General features: G+C 50.8%; 1 protein-coding gene and 1 long non-coding RNA gene across 3 annotated transcripts in view; one reads left to right on the top strand and one right to left on the bottom strand.

The window, feature by feature from the left end:
- The window catches only part of LOC129052254 (uncharacterized), a 37,112-nt gene that overhangs the window by 2,151 nt on the left and 9,583 nt on the right, over nucleotides 1-25,378 (top strand). The window contains exon 2 of the long non-coding RNA XR_008517215.1: nucleotides 21,430-21,600. This is a non-coding gene — a long non-coding RNA (uncharacterized LOC129052254). The remainder of the gene's footprint in view (nucleotides 1-21,429; nucleotides 21,601-25,378) is intronic.
- The window catches only part of DIDO1 (death inducer-obliterator 1), a 60,585-nt gene continuing 49,698 nt past the window's right edge, over nucleotides 14,492-25,378 (bottom strand). The window contains exon 16 of one of the 2 annotated variants that reach the window (XM_054541395.2): nucleotides 14,492-19,163. In XM_054541395.2, the coding sequence (XP_054397370.1) occupies nucleotides 15,982-19,163 (3,182 nt within the window). In that variant the 3' untranslated portion in view covers nucleotides 14,492-15,981. 2 annotated transcript variants of the gene reach the window in all.

Here is a 25,378-nt window from a genome sequence, read left to right on the forward strand (position 1 = left end):
GGGAGGTGGAGGTTTCAGTGAGTAGAGATTGCGCCACTGCACTCCAGCCTAGGAGAGAGAGCAAGACGCCGTCTCAAAAAACAAAAACAAAACAACAAAAAAAGTAATGATTGAAAAGTTTTTTAAAACTACAAACCTACAGACCCAAGAAGTTTAACGTACCTCAAACACAAGAAACATGAAGGAAACTACACCAAGATGGAAAGCAAATTGCTTTATTTATTTATTTTTTTTGAGATGGAGTCTTGCTCTATCTCCCAGGCTGGAGTGCAATGGCACGATCTCGACTCAGCACAACCTCTGCCTCCTGGATTCAAGTGATTCTCCTGCCTCAGCCTCCTGAGTAGCTGGGATTAAAGGCATGTGCCACCATGCTTGGCCAATTTTTTGTATTTTTAGTAGAGACAGGATTTCGCCATGTTGGTCAGGCTGGTCTCGAACTCCTGACTTCAGGTGATCTGCCCACCTTGGTCTCCCAAATGCTGGGATTACAGGCATAAGCCACCGTGCCTGGCCTCAAATTGCTTTAAATCAGTGAAAAATCTTAAAAGTAGCTATACACACACACACACACACACACACACAAGACATTGTGTACAGAGGAACAAAGATAAGAATGATTGCAGGCGGGGCGCGGTGGCTCACGCCTGTAATCCCAGTACTTTGGGAGGCTGAGGCAGGCGGATCACAAGGTCAGGAGATCGAGTCCATCCTGGTAAACATGGTGAAACCCCGTCTCTACTAAAAATAAAAAAAAATAGCTGGGTGTGGTGGCATAGGCCTGTAATCCCAGCTAACTCAGGAGGCTGAGGCATGAGAATCGCTTGAACCTGGGAGGTGGAGGTTGCAGTGAGCTAAGATCATGCCACTGCACTCCAGCCTAGCAACAGAGCGAGAGACTCCTTCTAAAAAAATAAATAAATAAAAAGATTGCAATGATTGCAGACATTTTTTCAGGAATAATGCAAGTCAGAACACAGTGGAATCACACCTTTGAAGTGCTGAGGGAAAGGGAAAAGTTGACTGATAGTGTCAGGCATCTGTATTCACAGGCTCTACATCTGTGGATTCAACCAAGGATCAAAAATACTCAGAAAAAAAATTACTTGTACTGAAATGCACAGACTGCTCTTCCTTGTCATTATTCCTTAAACAATATGGTATAACAAGTATTTATTTAGCATGTACGTTGCATTAGGTATTATAAGTAATCTCGATATGTATATATTTTAGAAACAGGGTCTCGCTCTGTCTCCCAGGCTGGAGTACAGTAATACAGTTATAGCTCACTGCAGCCTCGACCTCCTGAGCTCAACCAATCCTCCTGCATGACTCTGCCGGGTAGCTGGGACCACAGGCACACACCACCATGCCCTGCTAATTTTTATTTTATTTTATTTTTTGTAGAGATGGTATCTTACTATGTTGCCCAGGCTGGTCTTGAACTCCTGGCCTCAAGTGATCCTCCCACCTCAGCCTACCAAATTACAGAGATTACAGGTGTGAGTCATCACGCTCACCCCTACAGATGATTTAAAGTGTATGGAAGAATGTGCATAGGTTATATGGAAACATTATGACATTTTACATAAGGGACTTGAACATTCGTGGATTTTGGTACCCATGGCAGGTACTGGAACCAATCCCCCAGGGATACTGAGGAATAACTGTAGTTCTATACCCAGCAAAGATATTTTTCAAAAACAAAGGCAAAATAAAGCCTTTTTTGAACTTACAAAAGCTAAAATAATCCATCACTAGCAGACTTGCAGTACAAGACATATTCCGGAAGTCCTTCAGACAAAAGGAAGGTGAGACTGGATAGAAGTCAGGGTCTCCACAGAAGAATGAAGAGACTGGACGGGTTAAAGCTATTTATTATGAGCCTTAGCACAACCACTGCAATACAACAACAAAGGGTGATGGCTAATAAGTCGATAAAGGAGAGAAAATGGAATCAGACTCTCAAAGGGGCAGAAAGTGAGATATGATTGTGCCACTGCACACCAGCCTGAATGACAGACCTCACCTCTAAAGTAAATAAATAAATGATACAAAATTTAAAAATGCAAGAGGCAGAAAAAAGAAAAATAGAACAAAGAGCACACGGGACAAATAGAGAATGAATAGCAAGATAGTAGACTTAAATCCAATAAAAAAAAATCATATAAGATGTAAAAGGTTTAAACACGTCAATGAGAAAGCAGAGACCAGAATGGATAAAAAGTCAGACCTTGGAGGCCGGGCACGGTGGGCTCATGCCTGTAATCCCAGCACTCTGGGAGGCCGAGGCAGGCGGATCACAAGGTCAGGAGATCGAGACCATCCTGGCTAACACGGTGAAACCCCGTCTCTACTGAAAAATACAAATTAGCCAAGCGTGGGGGCAGGCACCTGTAGTCCCAGGTACTCAGGAGGCTGAGGCAGGAGAATGGCGTGAACCTGGGAGGCGGGGCTTGCAGTGAGCCGAGATCCCAGCTCTGCACTCCAGCCTGGGCGACAGAGTGAGACTCCATAAATCAGACCTTGGAGTGCCCGTAAGAAAGTCATTCTAAAGAGAAAGGATGGAAAATGCATACCTCCCTAGAGCTGGCGAAAGGCAGCTGGAATAGGCATATAAATACTAAAGTCAATTTCAAGGGGGCGGGTCTGAAAAAAAAAAAAAAAGAAAACAAATACTAAAGTAGATTTCAGAGCCAGAGCCAAGGATTTTGCCAGCGATGCTGATCATTTCATAGTGAAATAGGGGGCAGAACATTTTCCTGATAAAATGCATCTGATTAGAAAGCTTAAAAATACATGGAGCAGGGCCAGGTGCAGTGGCTCACACCTGTAATCCCAGCACTTTGGGAGGCCGAGGTGGGCAGATCACTTGATGTTAGGAGATCGAGACCAGCCTGGCTAACATGGCGAAACCCCATCTCTACTAAAAATACAAAAATTAGCTGGGCATGGTGGTGTGCACCTGTAATCCCACCTACTTGGCAGGCTGAGGCAGGAGAATCACTTGAACGTGGGAGGCAGAGGTTGCAGTGAACTGACATTGTGCCACTGCACTCCAGCCTGGGCAACAGAGCGAAACCCTGTCTCAAAAAATAATAAATAAAAAATAACAAAACAAAACAAAAAAAGCCATGGAGCAGGCCGGGCGCAGTGGCTCACACCTGTAATCCCAGCACTTTGGGAGGCCAAGGCGGGCAGATCACAAGGTCAGGAGTTGGAGACCAGTCTGGCCAACATAAGTGAAACCCTGTCTCTACTAAAAATACAAAAAAATTAGCCGGGCACGGTGGCATGAACCTGTAATCCAGCTACTCGGGAGGCTGAAGCAGGGGAATTGCTTGAACCAGGGAAATGGAGGTTGCAGTGAGCTGAGATTGTGCCACTGCACTCCAGCCTGGGCGACAGAGCAAGACTCCATCTCACACACACACACAAAAATTCTGGGCACGGTGGCTTACACCTGTAATCCCAGCACTTTGGGAGGCTGAGGCAGGTGGATCACCTGAGGTCGGGAGTTCGAGACCAGCCTGACCAACATGGAGAAACCCCGTCTCTACCTAAAAAAAAAAAAAAAAAATTAGCTGGGCATGATGGCACATGCCTGTAATCCTAGCTACTCGGGAGCCTGAGGCAAGAGAATCTCTTGAACCTGGGAGGCAGAGGTTACAGTGAGCAGAGATTGTGCCATTGCACTCCAGCCTGGGTGACAGAGTGAGACTCCGTCTCAAAAGAAAGAGAGAGAGGAGAAAGAAAATCGGAAAGGATGCAGAAGCCCTGGACAACGCCATCAACCAACTTGCTCTAGTTGATGTTTATAGAACACCCCAACCACCAACATCAGAATACAGTCTTTTCAACTGGATAGGTAACATCTACCAAGATAAACCATAATTTGGACCATAAAATATGTCTCAATAAATTTAAAGAAACTTTACAAAAATATGTCCTCAACCACGACTGAATTTAATTTCAAATCTAATGTAAAGATATTTGAGATATTGTAAATCTCCGAACATTTGGCAACTAAATAATACATTTCTAAATGTCTCATGGGTCAAAGAAATCAAAAGGGAAGTTATAAAGTATTTAGAAATGAGCAAAAATGAAAAAGACAGCATCAAAATTTATGGAATATAGCTAAAGAAGTACTTAGAAAAGTATAGTAATCACAAAAGAAGACAAGTATCAAATTATTAATCTCAACTTCTGCACTGAGGAGCTAGAAAAGGAAGAGTAAAGTAAGCAGAAGAACTGTGCGTCAGTTTCCATTGTATTTCTAAATACAATAAAAAACAGAAAAACCGTAGAGAAAAGCTCAAATGAAACCGAAGGCTGGCCGGGCATGGTGGCTCATGCCTGTAATCCCAGCACTTTGGGAGGCCGAGGCGGGTGGATCTCCTGATGTCAGGAGTTCGAGACCGGCTTGGCCAACATGGTGAAACCCCGTCTCTACTAAAAATACAAAAATTGGCCGGGCATGGTGGTGGGTCTCTGTAATCCCAGCTATTCCGGAGGCTGAGGCAGGAGAATTGCTTGAACCTGGGAGGCAGAGGTTGCAGTGAGTGGAGATTGCACCATTGCATTCCAGCCTGGGCGACAGAACGAGACTCCGTCTCAAAAAAGAAAAAGGAAAAAAAACTGAAGGCCGGTTCTTTGAGAGAATCAATAAGATGTATCAACCTCTGGCCAGACTGAGCAGGAAAAAAGAGAAAAACAAATGACCAGAATCAGGAATAGGCGGTGACAGCAGTAAAGATTGTAAAGATATTGGATGGGTGCGGTGGCTCATGCCTATACTCCCAGCACTTTGGGAGGCCAGGGTGCACAGGTCACTTAAGCTCAGAAGTTTATAACCAGCCTGGGCAACGTGGCAAAACCCCATCTCCACAAAAAATACCAACAATTAGCCAGGAGTGGTGGCGCGTGTCTGTGATTCCAGCTACTTGGGAGGCTGGAGGTGGGAGGATCACTTGAGCCTGGGAGGCGGAGGCTGCAGTGAGCTGTGATCATGCCAATGCACTCCAGCCTGGGTGACAGTGAGACACTGTCTCAAAAATAAAATGAAGAAAAAAAGCTTCTGTAGATATTGAATGTATATTAAGGGGCTATTATGAACAACTTTATGGCAATAAAATCAACAACTTAGACAAAATGGGCAAATTCCTTAAAATACATAAATTACAAAAGCTCACTCAAGAATAAATAGATAACCTTAATTTCTCTATATCTGTTGATAAAATTGAACTGGTAATTAAGGACCTTCTCATAGAGAAAACTCCTCTAACATGTCTTCACGAGTGAATCGTACTAAACATTTAAGGAAGAAATGATACCAGTTCTATTGGTAATACGAACTCTTCCAAGAAACTGAACAGGAGGGGATACTTTCCAAAGCATTCTATGAAACAAACATAACTCTGATATCAAAACCAGACAAAACAGAACTACAGAGCAATATCTGACAGGAGCAAAGATGCAAAAGTTATTTTTATTTTTATTTATTACTTTAAAAAAAAGTTTCAAGAGACAGGGTCTTGCTCTGTCACCCAGACTAGAGTGCAGTGGTGTGACCATGACTTACTGCAGCCTCAATCCCGTGGGCTCACGCGATCTTCCCACCTCAGCCTCCTCAGTAGCTGGGACCACACGCATGCCAGAATACCTGGCAATTAAAAAAAATTTTTTTGTAGAGACAAGAGCCTTGCTATGTTGCCCAGGCTGGTCTCGAATTCCTGAGCTCAAGCAATCATTCCACCTCAGCCTCCCAAAGTGTTGGGATTACAGTTGTGAGCCACCATGCCCAGCCCAAAATTCTTTTTTTTTTTTGAGACAGAGTCTTGCTCTGTCGCCCAGGCTGGAGTGCAGTGGTGTGATCTCGGCTCACTGCAACCTCCACTTCCTGGTTCAAGCAATTCTCCTGCCTCAGCCTCCCAAGTAGCTGGGACTACAGGCACCCGTCACCACACCTGGCTAATTTTTGTATTTTTAGTAGAGACAGGTTTCACCATATTGGCCAGGGTGGTCTTGAACTCCTGACCTTGTGATCCTCCCGCCTCGGCCTCCCAAAGTGCTAGGATTACAGGCGTGAGCCACCCCACCCAGCCCAAAATTATTTTTAAAATAATGTTAGCCCTGTAATCCCAGCACTTTGGGAGGCTGAGATGGATGGATCATTGGATGCCAGGAGTTCGAGACCAGCCTGGCCAACGTGGCGAAATCCTGTCTCTACAAAAAAATACAAAAATTAGCCGGGCATGGTGGCGGGCATCTGTAATCCCAGCTACTCAGGAGGCTGAGGCAGGAGAATTGCTTGAACCCGGGAGGCAGAGGTTGCAGTGAGCCGAGATCGTGCCACTGCACTTCAGTCTCGGTGACAAAGTGAGACTCCATCTCAAAAAAAAAACAAAAAAAAAAACTTAGAAATAAATTTGACAAAAGAAGTAAAAGACTGTACACTGAAAACTACAAAATACTGTTGAAATAAATTAAAAAGATGGACAAATATAGAGATATACTATGTTCATGGATTGGAAGGTTCGATAGTGTTAAGATGTCTGTTATTCCCAAAACTGATGTATGCAGTTCCAATAAAAACCCAGCAGTGTCTTAGTCCATTTGTGCCATCATAACAAGACACCTTAGACTGGGTCACTTATAAACAACAGAAATGTATTGCTCCTAGTTCCGGAAGCTGGAAAGTCCCAGATCAAGGCACCAGCATACGTGATGACTGGTGAGGGCCTGTTCCGCTCAGATGGTGCCTTCCTGCTTCATCCTCATGTGGCAGAGAGAGAAAATCAGCTCCCTCGGGCCTCTTGTAAAAGGGTACTAATCCCATGCATGATGGCTCTCCCGTCATGACCTAGTCACCTCCTAAAGGCCCCTCTTCTTATTTTTTATTTATTTATTTTTTTGAGATGGAGTCTCGATTTATTGCCCAGGCTGGAGTGCAATGGCATGATCTCCGTTCACTGCAACTTCCGCCTCCCGGGTTCAAGCAATTCTTCTGCCTCAGCCTCCCGAGTAGCTGGGATTACAGGCATGTGCCACCACGCCCGGCTAATATTTTTGTATTTTTAGTAGAGACAGGGTTTCACCATGTTGGTCAGGCTGGTCTTGAACTCCTGACCTCAGGTGACCCGCCCGACTTGGCCTCCCAAAGTGCTGGGATTACAGGCGTGAGCCACGGCACCCGGCCATTGTTTTAAAGACCCCTCTTCTTAACGCCACCACAATGGAGATTAGGTTTCAGTATGAATCTTGGAGGGATACAAACTCAGACCACAGCAAGCAGGGGTTTTTTTTCTTTCTTTCTCAAATTCTTGGAAGGTTGAGCAGGGCAGGGTCACCAGGCCTGCCGGCAACTGCTCCCCTTCCTCTCATCCTCCTGTAGCTTCTTGGACTCCTGGGCCAGTTGATTTTTCTGTTCCATGATGTGGAGTGATCAAAGCTGGTTCTGGGTTTTCTGGAGCTGGATCTTTGATTGCCTTTGATTTAAAAGCATTCATGACCGTTTCCCACGGGAAAGAGGCGCTGATAATTCATGCAAATGAGCATCGATGGGCAAAATTCAACCAAGTGCCTCTGGAACCAAGGCTGCCATTGAATATTCTAGTAAAAATGGGGTAGATGCTTTTGCCCAAGTGCCCTGGATAATCTGGGAAAAGAAAATTGTGAGTCAGTGCTTTATTTATTTATTTATTTATTTTTGAGGCGGAGTCTTGCTCTGTCACCCAGGTTGGAGTGCAGTGGTGCAATCTCGGCTCACTGCCACCTCTGCCTCCTGGGTTCAAACGATTCTCCTACCTCAGCCATCCAAGCAGCTGGGATTACAGGCACATGCCATGATGTCTGGCTATTTTTTGTATTTTTCTGGTAGAGACAGGGTTTCGCCACCTTGGCCAGGCTGGTCTCGAGCTCCTGACCTCAAGTGATCTGCCTGCCTCGGCCTCCCAAAGTGCTGGGATTATAGGTGTGAATCACCGTGCCCAGCCGAATTTTTTTTTTTTTTTTAGATGGAGTCTCTGTGACCGAGGCTGGAGTACGGTGGCACAATCTCGGTTCACTGCAACGTCCGCCTCCTGGGTTCAAGCGATTCTTCTGCCTCAGCCTCCCGAGTAGCTGGATTACAGGCACGTGCCACCATACCCAGCTAATTTTTTTAGTAGAGACGGGGTTTGGGGTTTCACCATGTCAGCCGGGATGGTCTCGATCTCCTGACCTCATGATCCCCCCACCTCGGCCCCCCAAAATGCTGGGATTACAGGCATGAGCCACCGTGCACGGCCTTTTTTTTTAAAAATAGAGGCAAAGTTCACCATGTTGTCCAGGCTGGTCTCCAACAAGCTCAAGGGATTCACCTCTTCACCGACAATGCTCCCACAGGCATGAGCCACCACGCCCCACCTTATTTATTTTTATGTATCTTAACTTCCAAGGTGTATTTATTTAAAGGTTTTACGATAACTATGTCCAGGCTTTAGGCTCATGGGAAGTAAATGAGGACACTTTTTTCCCAAGAAGAATTTCTTTAAAACCAAGCACATTGCTAAATAACAACATTATATTTGGCAAACAATAATTGGCAACAAAATAAGTTTATTATTCTGCCCAAGCCAGTCCCAGATGTTGTTTCTTAACCAAGATACAAACTAATTTTGCTGTAGCAAGTCTAGACCAATTTTATCAAACATGTCTTTGGTTAGATGTCTAGTTGCATTTAACATTTTGAAAACTCATTTGACAGCCAGTCAAGTCCCCCATCTACACCAGCTCCGTGTTGCACAAGTGGCCTGAACATACCATGTCCTGTTAGGAAGAGACTGAAGAGCTGGCTGGCTCATCTATCGTCGCACTGATGGCCCGAGCGCTGGGCAAACCCTGTTTGTTTGCAGAGAGCAGTGGTGCTGCGTCTCCACACTCACCTGCCAGAAGCTTTTTCTGCAGCGCATCCGCCACTTACCGAATTCTTTCATGATCATTGCTATCTGCCAGCAAAAGAAAACCCTGGGTATTCTGGAAGTAATGCTTCCAGAGAGGCCTAATTATATCTCGACCACCAACATCCCACACCGTGAAACAAGTGTTCTCTTTTTGAGTCAGAGTCTCGCTCTGTCATCCAGGCTGGAGTGCAATGGCGCAATCTCAGCTCACTACAACCTCCACCTCCTGGGTTCAAGCAATTCTCCTGCCTCAGCCTCCTGAGTAGCTGGGATTACAGGAGCCCACCACCACGCCTGGCTAATTTTTGTATATTTAGTAGAGACAGGGTTCCACCATATTGGCCAGGCTGGTCTTGAACTCCTGACCTTGTGATCTGCCTGCCTCGGCCTCCCAAAGTGCTGGGATTATAGGCATGAGCTACCACGCCTGGCCCAAAGCAAGTGTTCTTATATTCCACTCTTTCCATGTTAAAAGCAGTGGCAGGAACTGTGGTGAGTGCCTCCCCTAACTTCAGTTTATACACAATGTGTTGGCAGCATCCAATCGAACCACCCAAATGTGCATCTGCTTCTTGCTGAAGGGGCGGGAGAAGAGAGTGGAGATGGCGGGGACCATGGGTTCGTGGCACTTGCGATGAGCAGAAGCAGAGGGGCTCGGGGCGGCCCTGTATGTTCTTCTTTCATGCTTCCAGGCAAATTGAACAAGGGGGAAGAGAAAGAACTGAGGAAGAAAGAGGAAGGCAGGGACGTCTCACTGGCCCATGTGCTGGTGAAGCTGTAGACAGGAATTAGCAGGACGAGGACCTGCTGATGATGGACACAGCAGCTCCAGCTCTCGGTGCTTTAAATTCCTGGCTTGGAGTCTGAAAAAGGAACCTGCAAGCCTCTATGACTGCTTTAAAGTAAGTCCTTGTCTCCTGTAGCCATGGGGCTGAGATTCCTGCAAAGCAAACCTGAAGCCTAGTCTCCTGGATGATTTAATTACAGCCTAAACTGCAGTTTCGACTTTGCGGTGCCTCTTTTGTTAAAGTTAAGGGAAGTTGGGAAAGAATGGGAACCTGACGTTGGAATGGGGGCATGTGGGCGGCAAGCCACCCAGGCGCCGAGGCAAGAGACCGAGGGCATGAGCTGTTCCAGTATAATAAAATATAAAACAAGAATAGTTATACCAGATATAGATCTTAGATATGATTATATATGAATATCATTAATCATTAGTTGGTAGCAATGACTCTTTATTCCAATATTATAATAATCCTCGCTCTATAATCATAACCTAGAAAAAACCAGGCCATATAGACATAGGAGCTGAGGGGACCTAGTGAGGTGTTACCAGAAGACAAGAGTGCGAGCCTTCTGTTAAGCCCGGACAGGGCCACCAGAGGGCTCCTTGGTCTAGCGGTAACGCCAGCGTCTGCGAAGACACCTGTTGCCAGACGGACCGTGGTCTAGCGGTAGCCTCAGTGTCACAGAAAAACACCCGCTACTTAGCAAACCAGGAAAGAGAGTTTCCCATTCCCTGGGAGAGTTTAGAGAAGACTCTACTCCTCCACCTCTTGTGGAGGACCTGACATCAGTCACGCCTGCTCGCAGTTATCCAGAGGCCTAACTCTCTCCCTGTGATGCTGTGCTTCAGTGGTCACGCTCCTAGTCTGCCTTCATGTTCCATGTATACCTGGCTCTGCCTTTTCAATAACAGTAGCAAAATTAGTGAAAGTACTAAAAGTCTCTGATATGCAGAAATAATGGCGTAAGCTGTCTCTCTCTCCCTCTCTCTCTCTGCCTCGGCTGCCAGGCAGGCAAGGGCCCCCTGTCCAGTGGACACGTGACCCACGTGACCTTACCTGTCATTGGAGATGGCTCACTCTCCTTACCCTGCCCCTTTTGCTTTGTATCCAATAAATAACAGCGCAGCCAGACATTCGGGGCCTCTACCAGTCTCCACATCTTAGTGGTAGTGGTTCCCCGGGCCCAGCTGTCTTTTCTTTTATCTCTCTGTCTTGTGTCTTTATTTTTACACTCTCTCATCACCACACACAGGGAGAAGCCCACCGACCCTGTGGGGCTGGTCCCTACAGGGGCATGTGGGAAGATCCCAGTGAAGCTGAGGACCACAAGCCCTGCAAGTCCATTGGGATCTGCCCGTAAACTCCGCAAATCTTCTTTGAAGGCACATGCGGCTCTTCCACCACTGCCTGGGGAGCTGAGACCCCTTTGCCTGAAGACCCTCAAGTGCCTTCCCTAGGGAGCTGCCCTGTAAGGTGCCGCCATACTGCCCAGGACCCACCACTGCCTCTGTTTTCCTTCTAGACCTAGATCCAGACTGGAGTTCCAGCAGGCCCCAAAAGAGAAAGTGAGAGGTGTGGCCTACAAATACGTTTCCAAAACCTGGGGAACGCATGTGGAAACGGATGTTGAGAGTGCAGGATCTGGGTGGGAAGAACATAAGCTTGCATAAGTGAGACAGGGACTCAGATACGAGATTCTGGATTTGATGTGTTGGAGGGAACGGCTGAGAGTGACCCACCCCCCGCCCCCATTTTCTTGATCAGTCACCGAAACTGTTGCCCCACAGGTAGCCTACCCTAAATTAAGTGAAATCCAGAACTTTCCTGGCATACTGGAGAGGATGGCAGAATGCTAGGATGGATTTATCATGCAAGACCAGCTTGATGTCCTTGGGGCTTGGAGGTCACCCCTTCATGAGGATTGTGAGGAGTGAATTCATCGGGGAGCCCCACGCCCTCACCCGCACCCTCACCTTCATCCGCACCCTCACCCTCACCCTCACACTCACCCGCACCCTCACCCTCACCCGCACCCTCACCTTCATCCGCACCCTCACCCACACCCTCACCCTCACCCGCACACTCACCTGCACCCTCACCCTCACCCGCACCCTCACCCTCACCATCACCCGCACACTCACCCGCACCCTCACCTGCACCCGCACCCTCACCCGCACCCTCAACCTCATCCGCACCCTCACCCTCACCCTCACCCGCACACTCACCTGCACCCGCACCCTCACCTGCACACTTACCTGCACCCTCACCCGCACCCTCACCCGCACCCTCACCTTCACCCGCACCCTCACCCACACACTCACCTGCACCCTCACCCGCACCCGCACCCGCACCCTCACCTTCACCTGCACCCTCAACCTCATCCGCACCCTCATCACACCCTCACCCTCACCCGCATCCTCAACGTCACCCTCACCTGCACCCGCACCCACACCCTCACCCTCACCCGCACCCTCACTCGCACCGCACCCTCACCGGCACCCCCACCCTCACCCACACCGCACCCGCACCCACATCGGGGAAGAGCTCCATGATCATTCTTTTCTGTAGGCGAAACACTGCGGCGGGAACTGCTGCCATGCAGCTGGGCTCCCAATGCAGTGGGGATGGTGGAGCTCTGGGCTGGCGGGAGCCGTCCTGCGGGACGTGATTACCAGCACAGCCGTGAGGGACAGCAGAGGCGCAGTCATCTGACCCACATAGTTCCCGCATTGCCTGATGGGCGCGGCTTCCCTAGAACTGAAAAAAATGGACATCCTGCCAAAGGCGTCCCCGTTCTGTGTTCGCAGAAAGGCTGTAGGTCCGAGAGCAGGAGTCCTGCGCTCTGACTGGAAGCCCCGACACAGAGTCCCGGGCCCTCAGCCAAGTTCCAGACTCTGGACAGACCCAGGCTCCTGGAATGAAGGACAGACTGAGTCTCCCAGAGGAAGGGGCCCTGTTAAATGCCAAAAACATGCAGCTAATCTTCCCACCGGCCCTTCCCAAAGGAATCTTCCTCTGTTTATCAGGAGTCTGTGCAACGGGGATGGGAAATAATCAGGCCTTTTAGGAATTACTAGACCCTGGAGCTGAAAGGACATTCATTTCAGAAGGCCCAGATGCCAGGCAGAGCTGTGGTTTATGGAGGCGGATGACGGAGTTGGTTCAGGTTTTCCTGAGGAGGCCCAGTGAGCCTCCCGGCCTCCTGTGGAACAGACATACTCAGCCAATGGCAGGGTCCCCACATGGTCCCCTGAGCCCCGGAGTGAGGTTGGCTGGGAGCAGCAGAGCAGCCGGAGGAGGAGGAGCAAACCCCAGGCCACAGCGTGCTCCTGGAGGGACCCCGATTTTGTCAAAATTTAGATGCAGAGAGAAAAAGATTAAGGAAAATACCAAAATAACGACAGCAGTGACTGCTGGGTGTGACGTTTTGGGCAGGCTTGGTTCTTCTGCCTTTTGCTAGGTGTCCCACAGGAAGACGGACCCAGCGTGTGGGGACCTGCACCCAGCCAGTCTCACCCTGGCTCAGCCTGTTCACTGGCCCTGCCCTGCCACTAAGGGCTGAGGTCACTGTCTGTCTGGGCATGTCTCATGTGGTCTTGTCTTTTCTCCCCTTCTGGTTAGGCCCCCTGAGCTCAGCCACAGCCACGGTCCCCACTGCCACCTCCTCCCTGGGACTCGCTGATGCCTGGTGTGGGGGGCAGGCAGGAAGGGTGCTGGCTGCTTTGGGTGTTACCGCCTGTTGGAGGCCCCCGTGCCAAGTTCTCGAGTGAGATGGCTCTTTCCATTTTCCCCCGACAGCTGCCTTGGCCTCTGTGCTAGAACAGGGAGCTACAGCTCAGTGACCCCGTGGTGCCTTGTGGGCCTGTGGGTGCCAGGGCTCCGGGGCCTGGGCCTTTCCCTGCTTGGTGTGGCTGACCGGGCCGCGGCCAAACCCAGGGGCAGACTGGAGCTAGGTCTTTCTCGCCATGTTTCCACACAGTGAGCCCTTTGGCTGCACAGGTCACGGTCTGGAGCTGTTGGAGGAGGCTGGTCAGAGCTGTTGCTGCCCCACCAGACACTTGGCCAAGGGGCCTGCACTGGTCTGCGTGGGAACGTCCCACCGGCGTCTGCTCATGGCTGGGCTGTGGACCCATATACTTGTTCGGAAGCCAAGCTCTGGCCCACAGGCGACCAGAGGAAGCTCGCAGGCCAGGCGCCAGCTCCCCGAGCCTGTCCCTGCAGCCGCGCTGTGTGCAGGCACGTGGGCCACCGTGTCTCCTCCACTGGCACTGCTGGGTCTGGCCGCCAACCCCACCTGCCCACCTGCATCCTCAGCAGCAGCACGCCCGGCAGTCAGCGGGTGCACACTCTGCTGCAGCCTGGATGGGCTGGGGCTTCGGGGCTCACTCCCCAACCATGAGACTCCTTCACCGCAGTTGAGGCTGTCGCAGTGGTCTCGGGCTCACACTCAGACAGCCCCAGGAGAGGGTCTGAAGGGGGTGAGTCCCTCCTCCCGACCTTCCTGCCCAGCTCTCCAGAGCTGGATGGTGCTGGGTCCCCACAGGGAGCGAGACAGCTGCCCCGTGACGGAAGGATGTGGGGACCCGCACCCGGCCAGTCTCACCCTGGGCTCAGCATGAGTTCAGGGAGGGGTCCAAAGGGCACTCCTGCCCACGCCTAGGCAAACCAGCAACAAGAAACTGGGTGGCCAGGGCGTCCGTGCACGACCCCTAACTTCTCCGCGTTAGAAAATGGCTGATGAAGACCCGAGACAGAAACTTCCTGTAGCTGTTTATTCTACTGCAAGTAACAAAACCTAGGTCGTTCCATGTTCTCATGTACAGTGATATAAGCCTCCGCAATATAAAATACAATTTACAGGAATCTCTATCAAGTAAACTAAAGAAACACACTTGATTTTTACATTTGTGTATTTAAATTAGAAAAATTTGCTTTATAAACAAACAAAACCTTCTCATCATACTAGATGTTGGAACGTGACACCTACTTTAATGTAATTTAACCTATGGACACTTGGCTTTCAACACCAAACATCTCAAACTGATACATTCTCAATGTTTTCTTAACTTAAAAAATCTGTGCTATAAAGTGAAAAATCTGTAGTGACGTACAATGGAATAACAGACTCCAAAGAACAAGTGAAGTTCTTTAATTTTACATCTGTAAAAGTTTATGAAAATATAAAAAATTATCAAAGTGTATTTGTACAAATAAATTAGCCAGATTTTTTTACTTCACACTTCAGAAGTACTCGAAAAATACACGACAAGCAAGAGACTGTTTCACAGTGAACAGCTTCCTATCTCATTTGCAGTTCTTGAGCTAATAATCACTATTTCCCATCTCAGACTTTATACAAGTATTGTTCCACTTTCAAGGACAAACTTTTAAATGTATCGTCTGACAAATACCAGTTTGGGGCTGAGTGTACTTTTCCCGGGATACAGAAGAACTGCTCAGAAGGTGAAATTGGACGAACAAAACTCCTGATTATTCAAATCAAGGACTCCTACCCGCCCCCAAAGTACACTTAATTGGTTTGTTACTTTTTTTTAGGCTGGTAAAACTTAACATTTTCCAATAAATTGTTATTTAAAATGCAACAATTATACCAAGACAGATGTTGCTTTAAATCATGTTTTTGAAAAAATTGATAAGGTGATATATAAAATCTGAGCACACTAAGAAATGTGTTTTTGTTTCCCAGTTGAAAACTGTAATTCAAATTTTATGACAAAAGAAAGATGCATTTATAAGGTTTGTGTTTCTCAAGACTCCAGATACAAGCTACTAACACTTCTCCCGTAGCCTAGCCGCAGGGGGGACGCCTGCAGGTCACGCCCACACCGGCCTCCGGGACAGCGGCTAAGACTTGTAAAAGCAGCTTTTGGAAACACAAACAGATGAGATGTCAGTGAAGGTGTGGCTCTAGGGTCCAATGAAACTCCCTTAAAATTTACAATAAAGTTATTGGAAAAGATAACTATGATCTGAAAAGCAATATGCTCTGTAGGCAATTTCCCATTTCTTTAATTTTAAATGGAAATATTAAAGTTTAGTTTTTTTAAAAAAGCATCAGAATTGTAAAGATGTGAAATCTTGTAAGAAACCATTTACACAAAATTACAGTAATGTTTAAGTCCAGAATATTCCATCCTGAATCTAAGATCGTGGCTATTTCCAAAGCTATTTGTTCAACGCATCTTACGAACGTGGCTTTAAAAAGGGTCTCTGCTCGGCCGGGGCGTCTAGGCCTGCGAGGCGGTGCCAGCATCGGAGGCCCTCGAGGCCTCGGGCTTCGGGTCCCGAGCGCTCTCTTTGCTCTTGCTCCGGTCCTTGCGGTCGCGGCCCCGCTCCCTGTCCCTGGCCTTGTCTCGGTCCCGCTCTCTGCTCCGGGACCGGTCCCGGTCGCGCCTCCGGTCTCGCTCGCGCTCTCGGTTCCTGCTCCGCTCCCGACTGCGATCCCACTCCTTGCCCCGGTCGGCCTCGCGCTCTCGGTCGCGGTTGGCGCTCCTCTCCCGGTTTCTGTCCCAGTCCCGGCTGGAGTCCTTGTCCCGGTGTCGGTCCCACTCCCGGGCCCGGTCCCAGTCCCGCTCTCGGCTCCAGTTGCGGCCGCGCTCGCGCTCTCTCCTCCTGTCCTCGGACGCCCGGCCCTGGGCGTCGGGCTCCTCCAGCGGCTTCTCTTTGGGCCCCGCGTCAAACCGCTCTCTCTGCCTCCCTTCGAAAGTCTGGTTTCTGTATTCGTGGCCTTTCCCCTCTCGGAAGTCGGCCGATGCCCATTGTCCGTCGGCCTCGGGGCCCTGTCCGGGCGCACTGGAGGAGAGCGCGGAGGGCGGCCCGGCCTCCTCCCAGCGGTCCTTCCGGTGCTGCGGGGGGTGGCTGGGAAGCTCCAGCAAGGGCCTGGGGCCCGGCTTCATCACCTGCGGGGCCTGGCCCTGGAAGTGAAATCGCGAAGGGGTCTGCTCATTTTTTTCAGAAAAGGGTGCAGACCCCCGTAGTCCACCAAACTGCAGGGGTGCAGGCGCCCTTTGGTTTGTGAATCTTGGTGGTGAATGGACCCTCTGGTCTTCGAACTGCTGAGGCTGAATGCCCCTGGGACCTGGCATAAAGTTAGGCGCTTGGCCTCTGGGTCCTTCAAACTGGTTGGGATGAGGGCCCCGGGCAGTTTCAAACTGACTAGGATGGGGCCCTCTTGGGCCCACGAAATGACCAGGGGGTGGTCCTCTCTGACCTCCAAACTGAGAGGGAGGGGGGCCGCCTCGGGGGCCTTTCAGCTGAGACAGCAGCGGCCTTCTCTGGCCTCCGAACTGGAAAGGCGCGCCGCCTCTGCTTCCCAGAAACGGGGCTTGCTCTGTCCCTTCAAACTGGGCGGGGGCGCCCGTCACCTCGTTATACGGGGCGTCCTGGAACTCCCTTTTCTCCCCATGGGGATCCTTGCGTTCTTCAAATTGGGATGGTGCCACTCCTCGTGGTCCACCAAGGTAAGAGGGTGAGGGGCCTCTGCTGTCCCCATAAGGAGGTGGCCCATGTTGCCCCGAGAATAAGGAAGGGATGGGCCCCTTCTGGGCTCCGAATCTGGCTGGCGGAGGCCCTCGTGGCCCATCGTTAGAAGCAATATTCTCTTCTGGAAACGGAGGCGCTGGCCCCCTCGGTCCCGGGAAATTGGGGCCGTGAAGCCCTGACATCCCCAAAGCATGAGGTCCAGGTTCCCGCTGACCCTGAAACGGGGGCTGAGAGCCCCCCACTTTCTGTCCTGGTGGGGGGAGCGGGGCGGTGCCCTCGCCGGGTCTGGCCTGTGGCTCTCTGTTCCCCTCTGTTTCACCTGCAGGGCTGCTGCTCCTTCCAGCAGAATGAAGATTTCTTGGGTCCTCATACTGGGCTGGGCCGAGAGCCTTGTCCTGCGACACGAACCCCGGGCTGGTGAAAGGGTCCCTCTCACCGTCGTGCTGCAGCGGGAAGCCGGGCTGCAGGGCGCCGCAGGGCGGTGTGGGCAGCAGCACCCTCCGCGCAGGCCTGGCCGAGCTGTCTCCAACTGTGGCGGGGCGGGTGCCCTCCCCAGGCTCTGCCTTCCAGCCGTCCTGCTCGGACCCCGCTGGGGGCTTTTCGCCCGAAGCCCAGGGGGAAGAGGCTGGCTCCTTTTCCTCAGGGACTGGCATGGGCGCCTGGCCCACAAGGCCGCCCCTGGAAGCATCTCTCTCGGGCAGGGCACCCTGGGCACCACGTGCCGAGAGCCTGGAGGGAGGCTCCCCCTCCCCCTCACCGGTCTCAGCGGCTAGGCGCCTCGCCTGCCGGGGGTCTCTGTGGTTTGACGCCTGGCTGGCGGGGGGCAGTGAGGCGGGCTTGTCTGCAGACTGCTGCTCTTGCTGGAACAGCTCCGCCTTGGGCAAGGACGACTTTGGTGGTGGAGACATCAAGGCGTCCGACACCGAGAAGTGGGCCATGGAGACCCCGACGGCGGCCCTCTGCTGCCTGAGAGCTTCTTCTTGCTCCTCCAGCTGTCTCTTCTGCTCCTCGATCTGTTTGTTCAGCTCTTCTAGCATCTTCTGTTGTTCCACCAGGGAAGGCGTGGCAGCCCCGGCCACCGGCTCGGCAGGCCTCTCCATGGAGTTCCTTCTCACGTCAGCACACATCCTGTTGGGCAAGTCATCAACAGTGACTTTCGCTTCTTCTAAGATGGTCTCATCCTCGGGGTCATAGGCCACCTCTTCCCGCTCGGCTGCAGCTGCTTCAGGAGCCCTTTCCACCTCGTGGCGCCGCCCTCGCTCCACAAGCTGAGTGTCGAAGGCCCTCTCAGGGTCGTACTCCTCCTCGGGGTCGTATGGCCTGTCGTCCTCCTCTTCCTCTAGAGCCTTATCTTTTGAGAACTGACCGAACTGCTGGACAATCGGATCTAACAGCGGAGGCGCCGGCACCCCGTCCTCCGCTGTGGTTTTGGGCTCCTGGGGGAGACCTGCGGTGGACCCGGGAGGCTCTCTGGCGGAGGGGTCGAATGACTTCTTCTTTCCAAAGAGAGTCTGCAGGATGTGCTCCAGCGGTGATGCTGTTTTGGAAGCAGACGAAACGGTGGAGGAAGCTGCCGTGGAGGCTGCTGCTGCTGTTGTGGCAGCTGTGGCTGGGCTGGTGGCTGCAGGTTTGAGGGATGACAGCACTTTTAGCACCGGTGGTTCTGGAAGAGGGGGCGGAGGGGGCGGCGACCCAGGAGGTGTGGTGCTGACAGCCGCGTCTGCAGAGTAGAGTGGATACTTGGAGGGCTTCTTTTCGGACTGCGGGGCTGTGGTTACTTTTGGATAGGCCGGAACCTCCGCTTCTTCTTGCTGAAGTCGGGTCCGCTTTTCGTCCATCTTGTCTAACTCTCCACTGTTTGCGGGACGTTTTATTTTTTGGCAGATTACTAACCCAAGAATTATATTCGGACGTGGTGACTCAAGACCTGAAAAACAAAATATTTGTGCAAATTTCAGAATCTAAATCCAGCTTTTACCCTTTAGAGGTGAATTTTATTAAGGGCTTTCACGGGGAACGTTTAACAGACAGAAATAAGCCATTCTGTGGCAAAATAAAATCAAGTGTCAAGACAGTTGCAAAAGCCTGGACGATTCCGCCCCAGGAACGCACCGCCCCGGGAACGCACCGCCCCGGGAACGCACCGCCCCGGGAACGCACTGCCCCGAGAACCAGCTGGGAACACACCGAGCCAGGAATGCACCAACCCAGTCCTCCCGCAGCCATGTGAAGGGGGCGACTAACCCCTCGTCCCAACCATGGAACCGAAGGCCCAATCCACAAGGGAATTCATCCCAATCGTCGGAATTTGTTACATATTTTAAATAAATTATCTGTAATGCTAGAGCAGTAGTGTGGAGAGGAAGGAGGCCGAGGTGTGGGCCTGCAGGGGTGAAAAGGGCATTGTCGCACATGCCCTCAACACAACAGCTCAGCTATGCTCTTCCCCTCGTGCCACTGCCAGGAAGCTAACAAACAGCCTTTTTTTTTTTTGAGATGGAGTCTCGCTCTGTTGCCTAGGCTGGAGCACAGTGGCGCAACCTCGGCTCACTATAACCTCTGCTTTGCAGGTTCAGGAGAATTCTCCTGTCTCAGCCTCCTGAGTAGCTGGGATTACAGGCATGCACCACCATGCCTGGCTAATTTTTGTGTTTTTAGTAGATAAGCGGTTTCACCATGTTGGCCAGGCTGGTCTCGAACTCCTGACCTCAGGTGATCCACCTGCCTCGGCCTCCCAAAGTGCTGGGATTACAGGTGTGAGCCACCACACCTGGCCCCCTTTTTGTCTTTAACTTAGGAGTTGCAACACATAATTACTCTAAATATACTGATATTAAATTATCAATAAAGTCATAATAATCAATAAAGCACAAGCCATGAGGTCATCCATTAGTCTCTGGTGTCAGAATTACAACTAGACAGGAAAAATGGCATTAAATGAAATGGCTAAAATAAATGCTTTGGACTGGGCATGGTGGCTCACGCCTGTAATTCCAGCACTTTGGGAGGCCAAGGCGGGTGGATCACGAAGTCAAGAGTTTGAGACCAGTCTGGCCAACATGGTGAAACCCCGTCACTACTAAGAATACAAAAATTGGGCTGGGTGCGGTGGCTCACACCTGTAATCCCAGCACTTTGGGAGGCTGAGGTGGGCGGATCATGAGGTCAAGAGATCAAGACTATCCTGACCAACATGGTGAAACCCCGTCTCTACTAAAAATACAAAAATTAACTGGGTGTGGTGGCACACACCTGTAGTCCCAGCTACTCAGGAGGCTGAGGCAGGAGAAATCGCTTGAACCCAGGAGGTGGAGGTTGCAGTGAGCCGAGATCCCGCCACTGCACTCCAGCCTGGGTGACAGAGTGAGACTGTGTCTCAAAAAAACCAAAACAAAACAAAAAAAAAATTAGCCAGGCGTGGTGGCGTGTGCCTGTAGTCCCAGCTACTCAGGAGGCTTGAGGCAGGAGAATTGCTCGAACCTGTGAGGCAGAGGTTGCAGTGAGCCGAGATCGTGCCACTGAACTCCAGCCTGGGCGACGGAGTAAGACTCTCTTGGAAAAAAAGATAAAATAAATGTTTTGGGTTTAGAAATTCAGTGAGCATTAACATATCAAAGACTCCCTAAGGCTCATGTCTTTGTAAACACAGGACAGACACTGTGCTCACGTAAAGCACCCAGGTGCTCAGCAAACAGGTGGCAAAGAGCAGAGCAGGTGGACGACGCACACTGGGGGTTTTAAGGCACAGTATTAGTTAAAAAAAAAAATTCTTCAAAGATATTCCCCACGTTGTAAGTTGTGGTAACTTCGATCAGGAGTACTAACATTCCAGTAACGACCCTCCCCACAATCACAATCAATCGAGAATGCCAAAGGGGAATATAAAAACCCACATCCCAAAACAGGAGCTGAGGGAAAGTGATACACGTGGGTGGGACATTTCAGCGGCAGCGACGTAACAATGTGAGATTAAATCGTAACAACTCAACAGTACAGATAATTTAACGTGACTGTGGTATACAAAAGGTGCTCACACTACAGATTTTCTTCCCCTTACAATGAAAACCAGTATGACTTCCCGTGCTGCCGGTGATGTTAAAGATCATCACAGACTGCTTCTGGTAGTTGTTTGGACAGGCACCGCCATGTAGTTCTAAATACATTTGTTGTTAATCTCTCTAAATTCCACTAAGGAATTGATGGACAGGCTGAGCATGGAAGATGGGTGAAGGGAGGAATACCAGGCCTGCCAGACTGAGTCAGGACCAGCCTGCTCCATGGGATGCTTCCTCCTTCCTGGAGAGAGGGCCAAAGGACTCTTCCTTCACAGTCTGCTGGACAGAGCTGAGATTCGAGCAGGAGGGGTAAGGTATCCCAGCACCTCACCTCCACTTCCTCTTCATTCTCTGTCCCCCGGATAGTAGCACGGTGCCAGTGAAAGGGCTGGGTGGGCAGAGGAGGAGGGAAGCAGGAAAACCAGCCGGGCCACACCGAAGGGCACAGCTGAGCTCTGCTGCTCAGCAAACCTGTCAAGTTCATGTTCTGATTAACATGAATTAAACATATTTTAAAATAGTACTTCTCTCACCACAATAGCTATCTTTTTACTGAATAAGCTATTACATAGCTTACTCAAATCCACTTTTTGGGTACGGTTGGTTATGAAATTGGCTATTATGGCCTTCCTGGACCATACATCTGCAGAGCCCACCACGCCCTGGTGGGAAGGGCACTGAGGCTCAGGCTGAGTTCCTGTAAGCCGGGCTCTGTAAGCCAGGCCCTCTGCCTGCAGAACCTGACACAGGGAGCAGACACAGGCACGGGCTAGGCCTCGGGAAGGACCCCGGGCAGTAGGGCTTGTGGGGCTTCCTGTGGGGAAGTCACCTGGGGGAGCCTAGTGCTGACTCTGACACAGAGGGGACATGCCACCCAAGGGAGACACTCAGCTTCTAAAGGCCTGTTAGGGTGGCAGTGTGATGTACAACATCATTGTTACATGATCCCTGCTCATGGTGTGTCACTCCAATTCAAACTTTTAATGGCTAACTTGCTTGTTAATGAAAAAAATAATTAGTATATCCCAGCCCTGGCAAGATTCTTTAGTCTTGAAAACAGCAACCATCTGGAGATCGGCATCAAACACGCAGCTGGCACGTGTAAATGCTCCCAGCTCTTGGTGCTCTCATCTGCAAACACTGGTGACTGAACAGAGAAAGCTGCAGTCAGATGGGTGTTCGTTCTGAATTTCCCCGCCATTTAAAATTTAAATTGGGCTGTCCAAAAAGGCACACCCGTTGTGAAACAGTCAAATCTTGTCACCCAACTCATGTTTGTTATTATGGTTGCATCAATATGTAAAATGTGGCCGGCGCCTTGGAAATAACTCTTCATGGAAGGAGCAGTGCAGTTCACCTGGCTGGACCTTGGGAGCCATCTTCCCATGGAGGAAAGGGTGTGCCTGCCACTGCCTGGCATGTCCACAGACCAGTAAGGTCGAAAGGTCACAGAGCCCCCACCTCAGGAGGGGCAGTCGAGGTTGCCCAGGGGCTGTTCCCAGGCTAGCCCCTCCCCTCGGCAGCTGCCCCGTGGTGTGTGTGAGCCCTGGAAGGGAGTGTGCCCCGGGAAGGTGCAGAGACTGAGGCCTGCACGAAGCTGGCACCAGCCAGGTCGCGGGTGGCACAGGGCACGGTAGGCTTACTTACCCACCTTCCTCCTGAGGGCTACTGAGGGCCTCAGTTCATAAAGCAACCAGGGGCCGGAGACACCAGGTGCGGCTAAACATGCCCTGCACTTCCACTGAAGGGCACTGATCAGGCCTGTAACAAGGGTGTGGACGTTCCCCCAACACCCTCTGAAAGGCCAGAAGGCAAATGGCTTTCTTCAGGGCATATCATGTGCAAGCAAACAGGCCTTTTTAGCACCATGTCTGTGTTCTCTGCATATTCATGATGGAGGGGTCTGGACTCAGTGGTCAGAATCAGACCACATGCACAGGAAAAGAACTCAAGAAACTGAAGATAAAGGGTGTATTCGAAAAGCTGTGTGGGCCAAGACCAAAACCAGAATCTGTGTCCAGGTGTGTCACAACAGGGACTGGGGGACAAGGCAGCTGGCAAAGGGAACCACCTGCTTCTCAGGGTGCAGGAAGCGCCCTTGGTACTGAACCTGAGGCTGCAGGAAGACGCTCCTTCTTACTAAATGAACCACCCGAAACCTGACTCCTCCCAACCCCAAACTATACAATGAGGCCTTTACCCCTAAACCCACCTAGCACATCCCACTATCAGTGATTTAAAATGAAAACTCTCTCAATGGTCTGCATCTGTCAAAACAAAATGTTCACACCTGCTGGAACAGAAACTGTGTGGAAGTTAATCAACAAGGGTTCTGAAGTATGACTTGGATAGAAAGACTTGGCAATTAAGGTGGGAAGAAGTGACTTCCCCCAACCCACCAAACACACCCACTCACACACACACAGACCCTCCCTCGTTCCAACTGGGAATCCCTAAGACCTGCACAAAGCCACTGGGTCCAGCACGTCTCAGGTAAGAGGAGAGCGACGTCCATCTTCTTCTGGGTGCCGGGGTGCCGAGAAGGGCCCCAAGGCAGCACCAGCCTGCACTGTATCAGCTCCAGCAGCTGCTGGGTGGGCTGCAGAGCTGGGGACACCACTAGGGTGCGCTGTGCTGGCTTACGGAAAGCAAACGGGGGCCTAGGATAGGTGACCAGGCTCCAACCATTTGGAGCCACCAAATGGTTCCAATTCAAACAAACAAGGACCAGTTTCCATGAAATATGTTTATTGATTTAGGAGGAGAAGGCAGTACATTCCATTCAATACTGTATTTGACTCTGATTACAATTTCCATGCAAAGCTACTGTTACATACACACATGAAAACTGAAGAAATGCTTACCTGACAGTATTTCAAGTCAGAATTTCTCAGCTAATTCAGAAAGCAGTTAAAAGTGAATAAAGAAAGACACTATGGATTCAAACATTCTTCCCAGAAGAGCTTTCTAATGTATAAAGAAGACCTCAGAGAAAAGAGCCCTTTCCATTCGAGCAGCTACAGAGGGCAGTGTTTCCTCTTACCCTGTACTTGGGGAGAACAGACTGTGCACCCATGTTTATGGACCGAGGTTACTCGACAGGCGTTTCAGACCAAGGCTCCAAGGCCTGCGACTTCATGCGGAAATGACGGGGGTTAGGCATGGTTAACAGGCAGGCATCTTGGCTGCGGTCCAGTCCTGTAAGGGCCCCGCACAGAACCCTACATGATGAGCTTTCAACCCGACTCATCTCCGTTCCATGAACAAGGCCCTGAGACAGGCCGGGACTCTACGACCCCAAGTCCCTGCGGGGGGCCCTGTTGGTAAAGCTGGAACCGAGTGGGGTGAACATCTAGGTGGAGAAGGTCACCTGGACCCAGGCCTCCCAGCTGCCCCCCCAGTGATGCTGAGTTACAGAGAGTGCCCCCACTGCGGGGCACAGGCGCAGAGGAAGACAACCCGGTGTTTTTGTGGACAAATCATTAAGATATGCAAGGACAAATGTCCTCAGGGAGATCCAGCTACTGCTGTGAACAGCAGGGCTCCCGAGGGTACTGCATGGCTCCCGAGGGTGCTGCGGGGGCAGCTCCACTCTCACTGCCCAACAAGGGCCAAGTGCTGATGGGGCGGGTGACTTGGTTTCCCCGGAGGGCACAGCTGGGCACCTTCAGGCCTTCACTTGCTTAAGTGTGAACAGCAAGCACTGAGGGGGGCTGGGACCGGACACTACGTTGTCAAAACCCACTAGGTCCCCACGTGTGGGAGGCACGGACACCTGCAATTGTGTGATATAAACTGAGGCACATGGACGAGTCAGTCACTCTTTTCTGCGTGAATCTCTACCCCAACAGGACCTTCTCCTTAACATCCCCAGGGGAAGATGCTCCCACATCAGTGCCCTGATGCAGACGGGCAGCTCAAGGCTGGGGCGCCAAGTCTCCTTCAGGCCTGCGCTGCATGTGCTGCAGAGAACTGAGGTTCTGGAATGGAGCTGGGTCCTGCAGACCCTCGCCCAGCACTTCTGGGGGCGTGACTCCAAGCCGCGCAGCACACACTCACCCCTGACCACAGCTCTGTGGAGTCACCA

This window comes from Pongo abelii, chromosome 21, assembly GCF_028885655.2.
Source record: "Pongo abelii isolate AG06213 chromosome 21, NHGRI_mPonAbe1-v2.0_pri, whole genome shotgun sequence".
NCBI lineage: Eukaryota > Metazoa > Chordata > Mammalia > Primates > Hominidae > Pongo > Pongo abelii.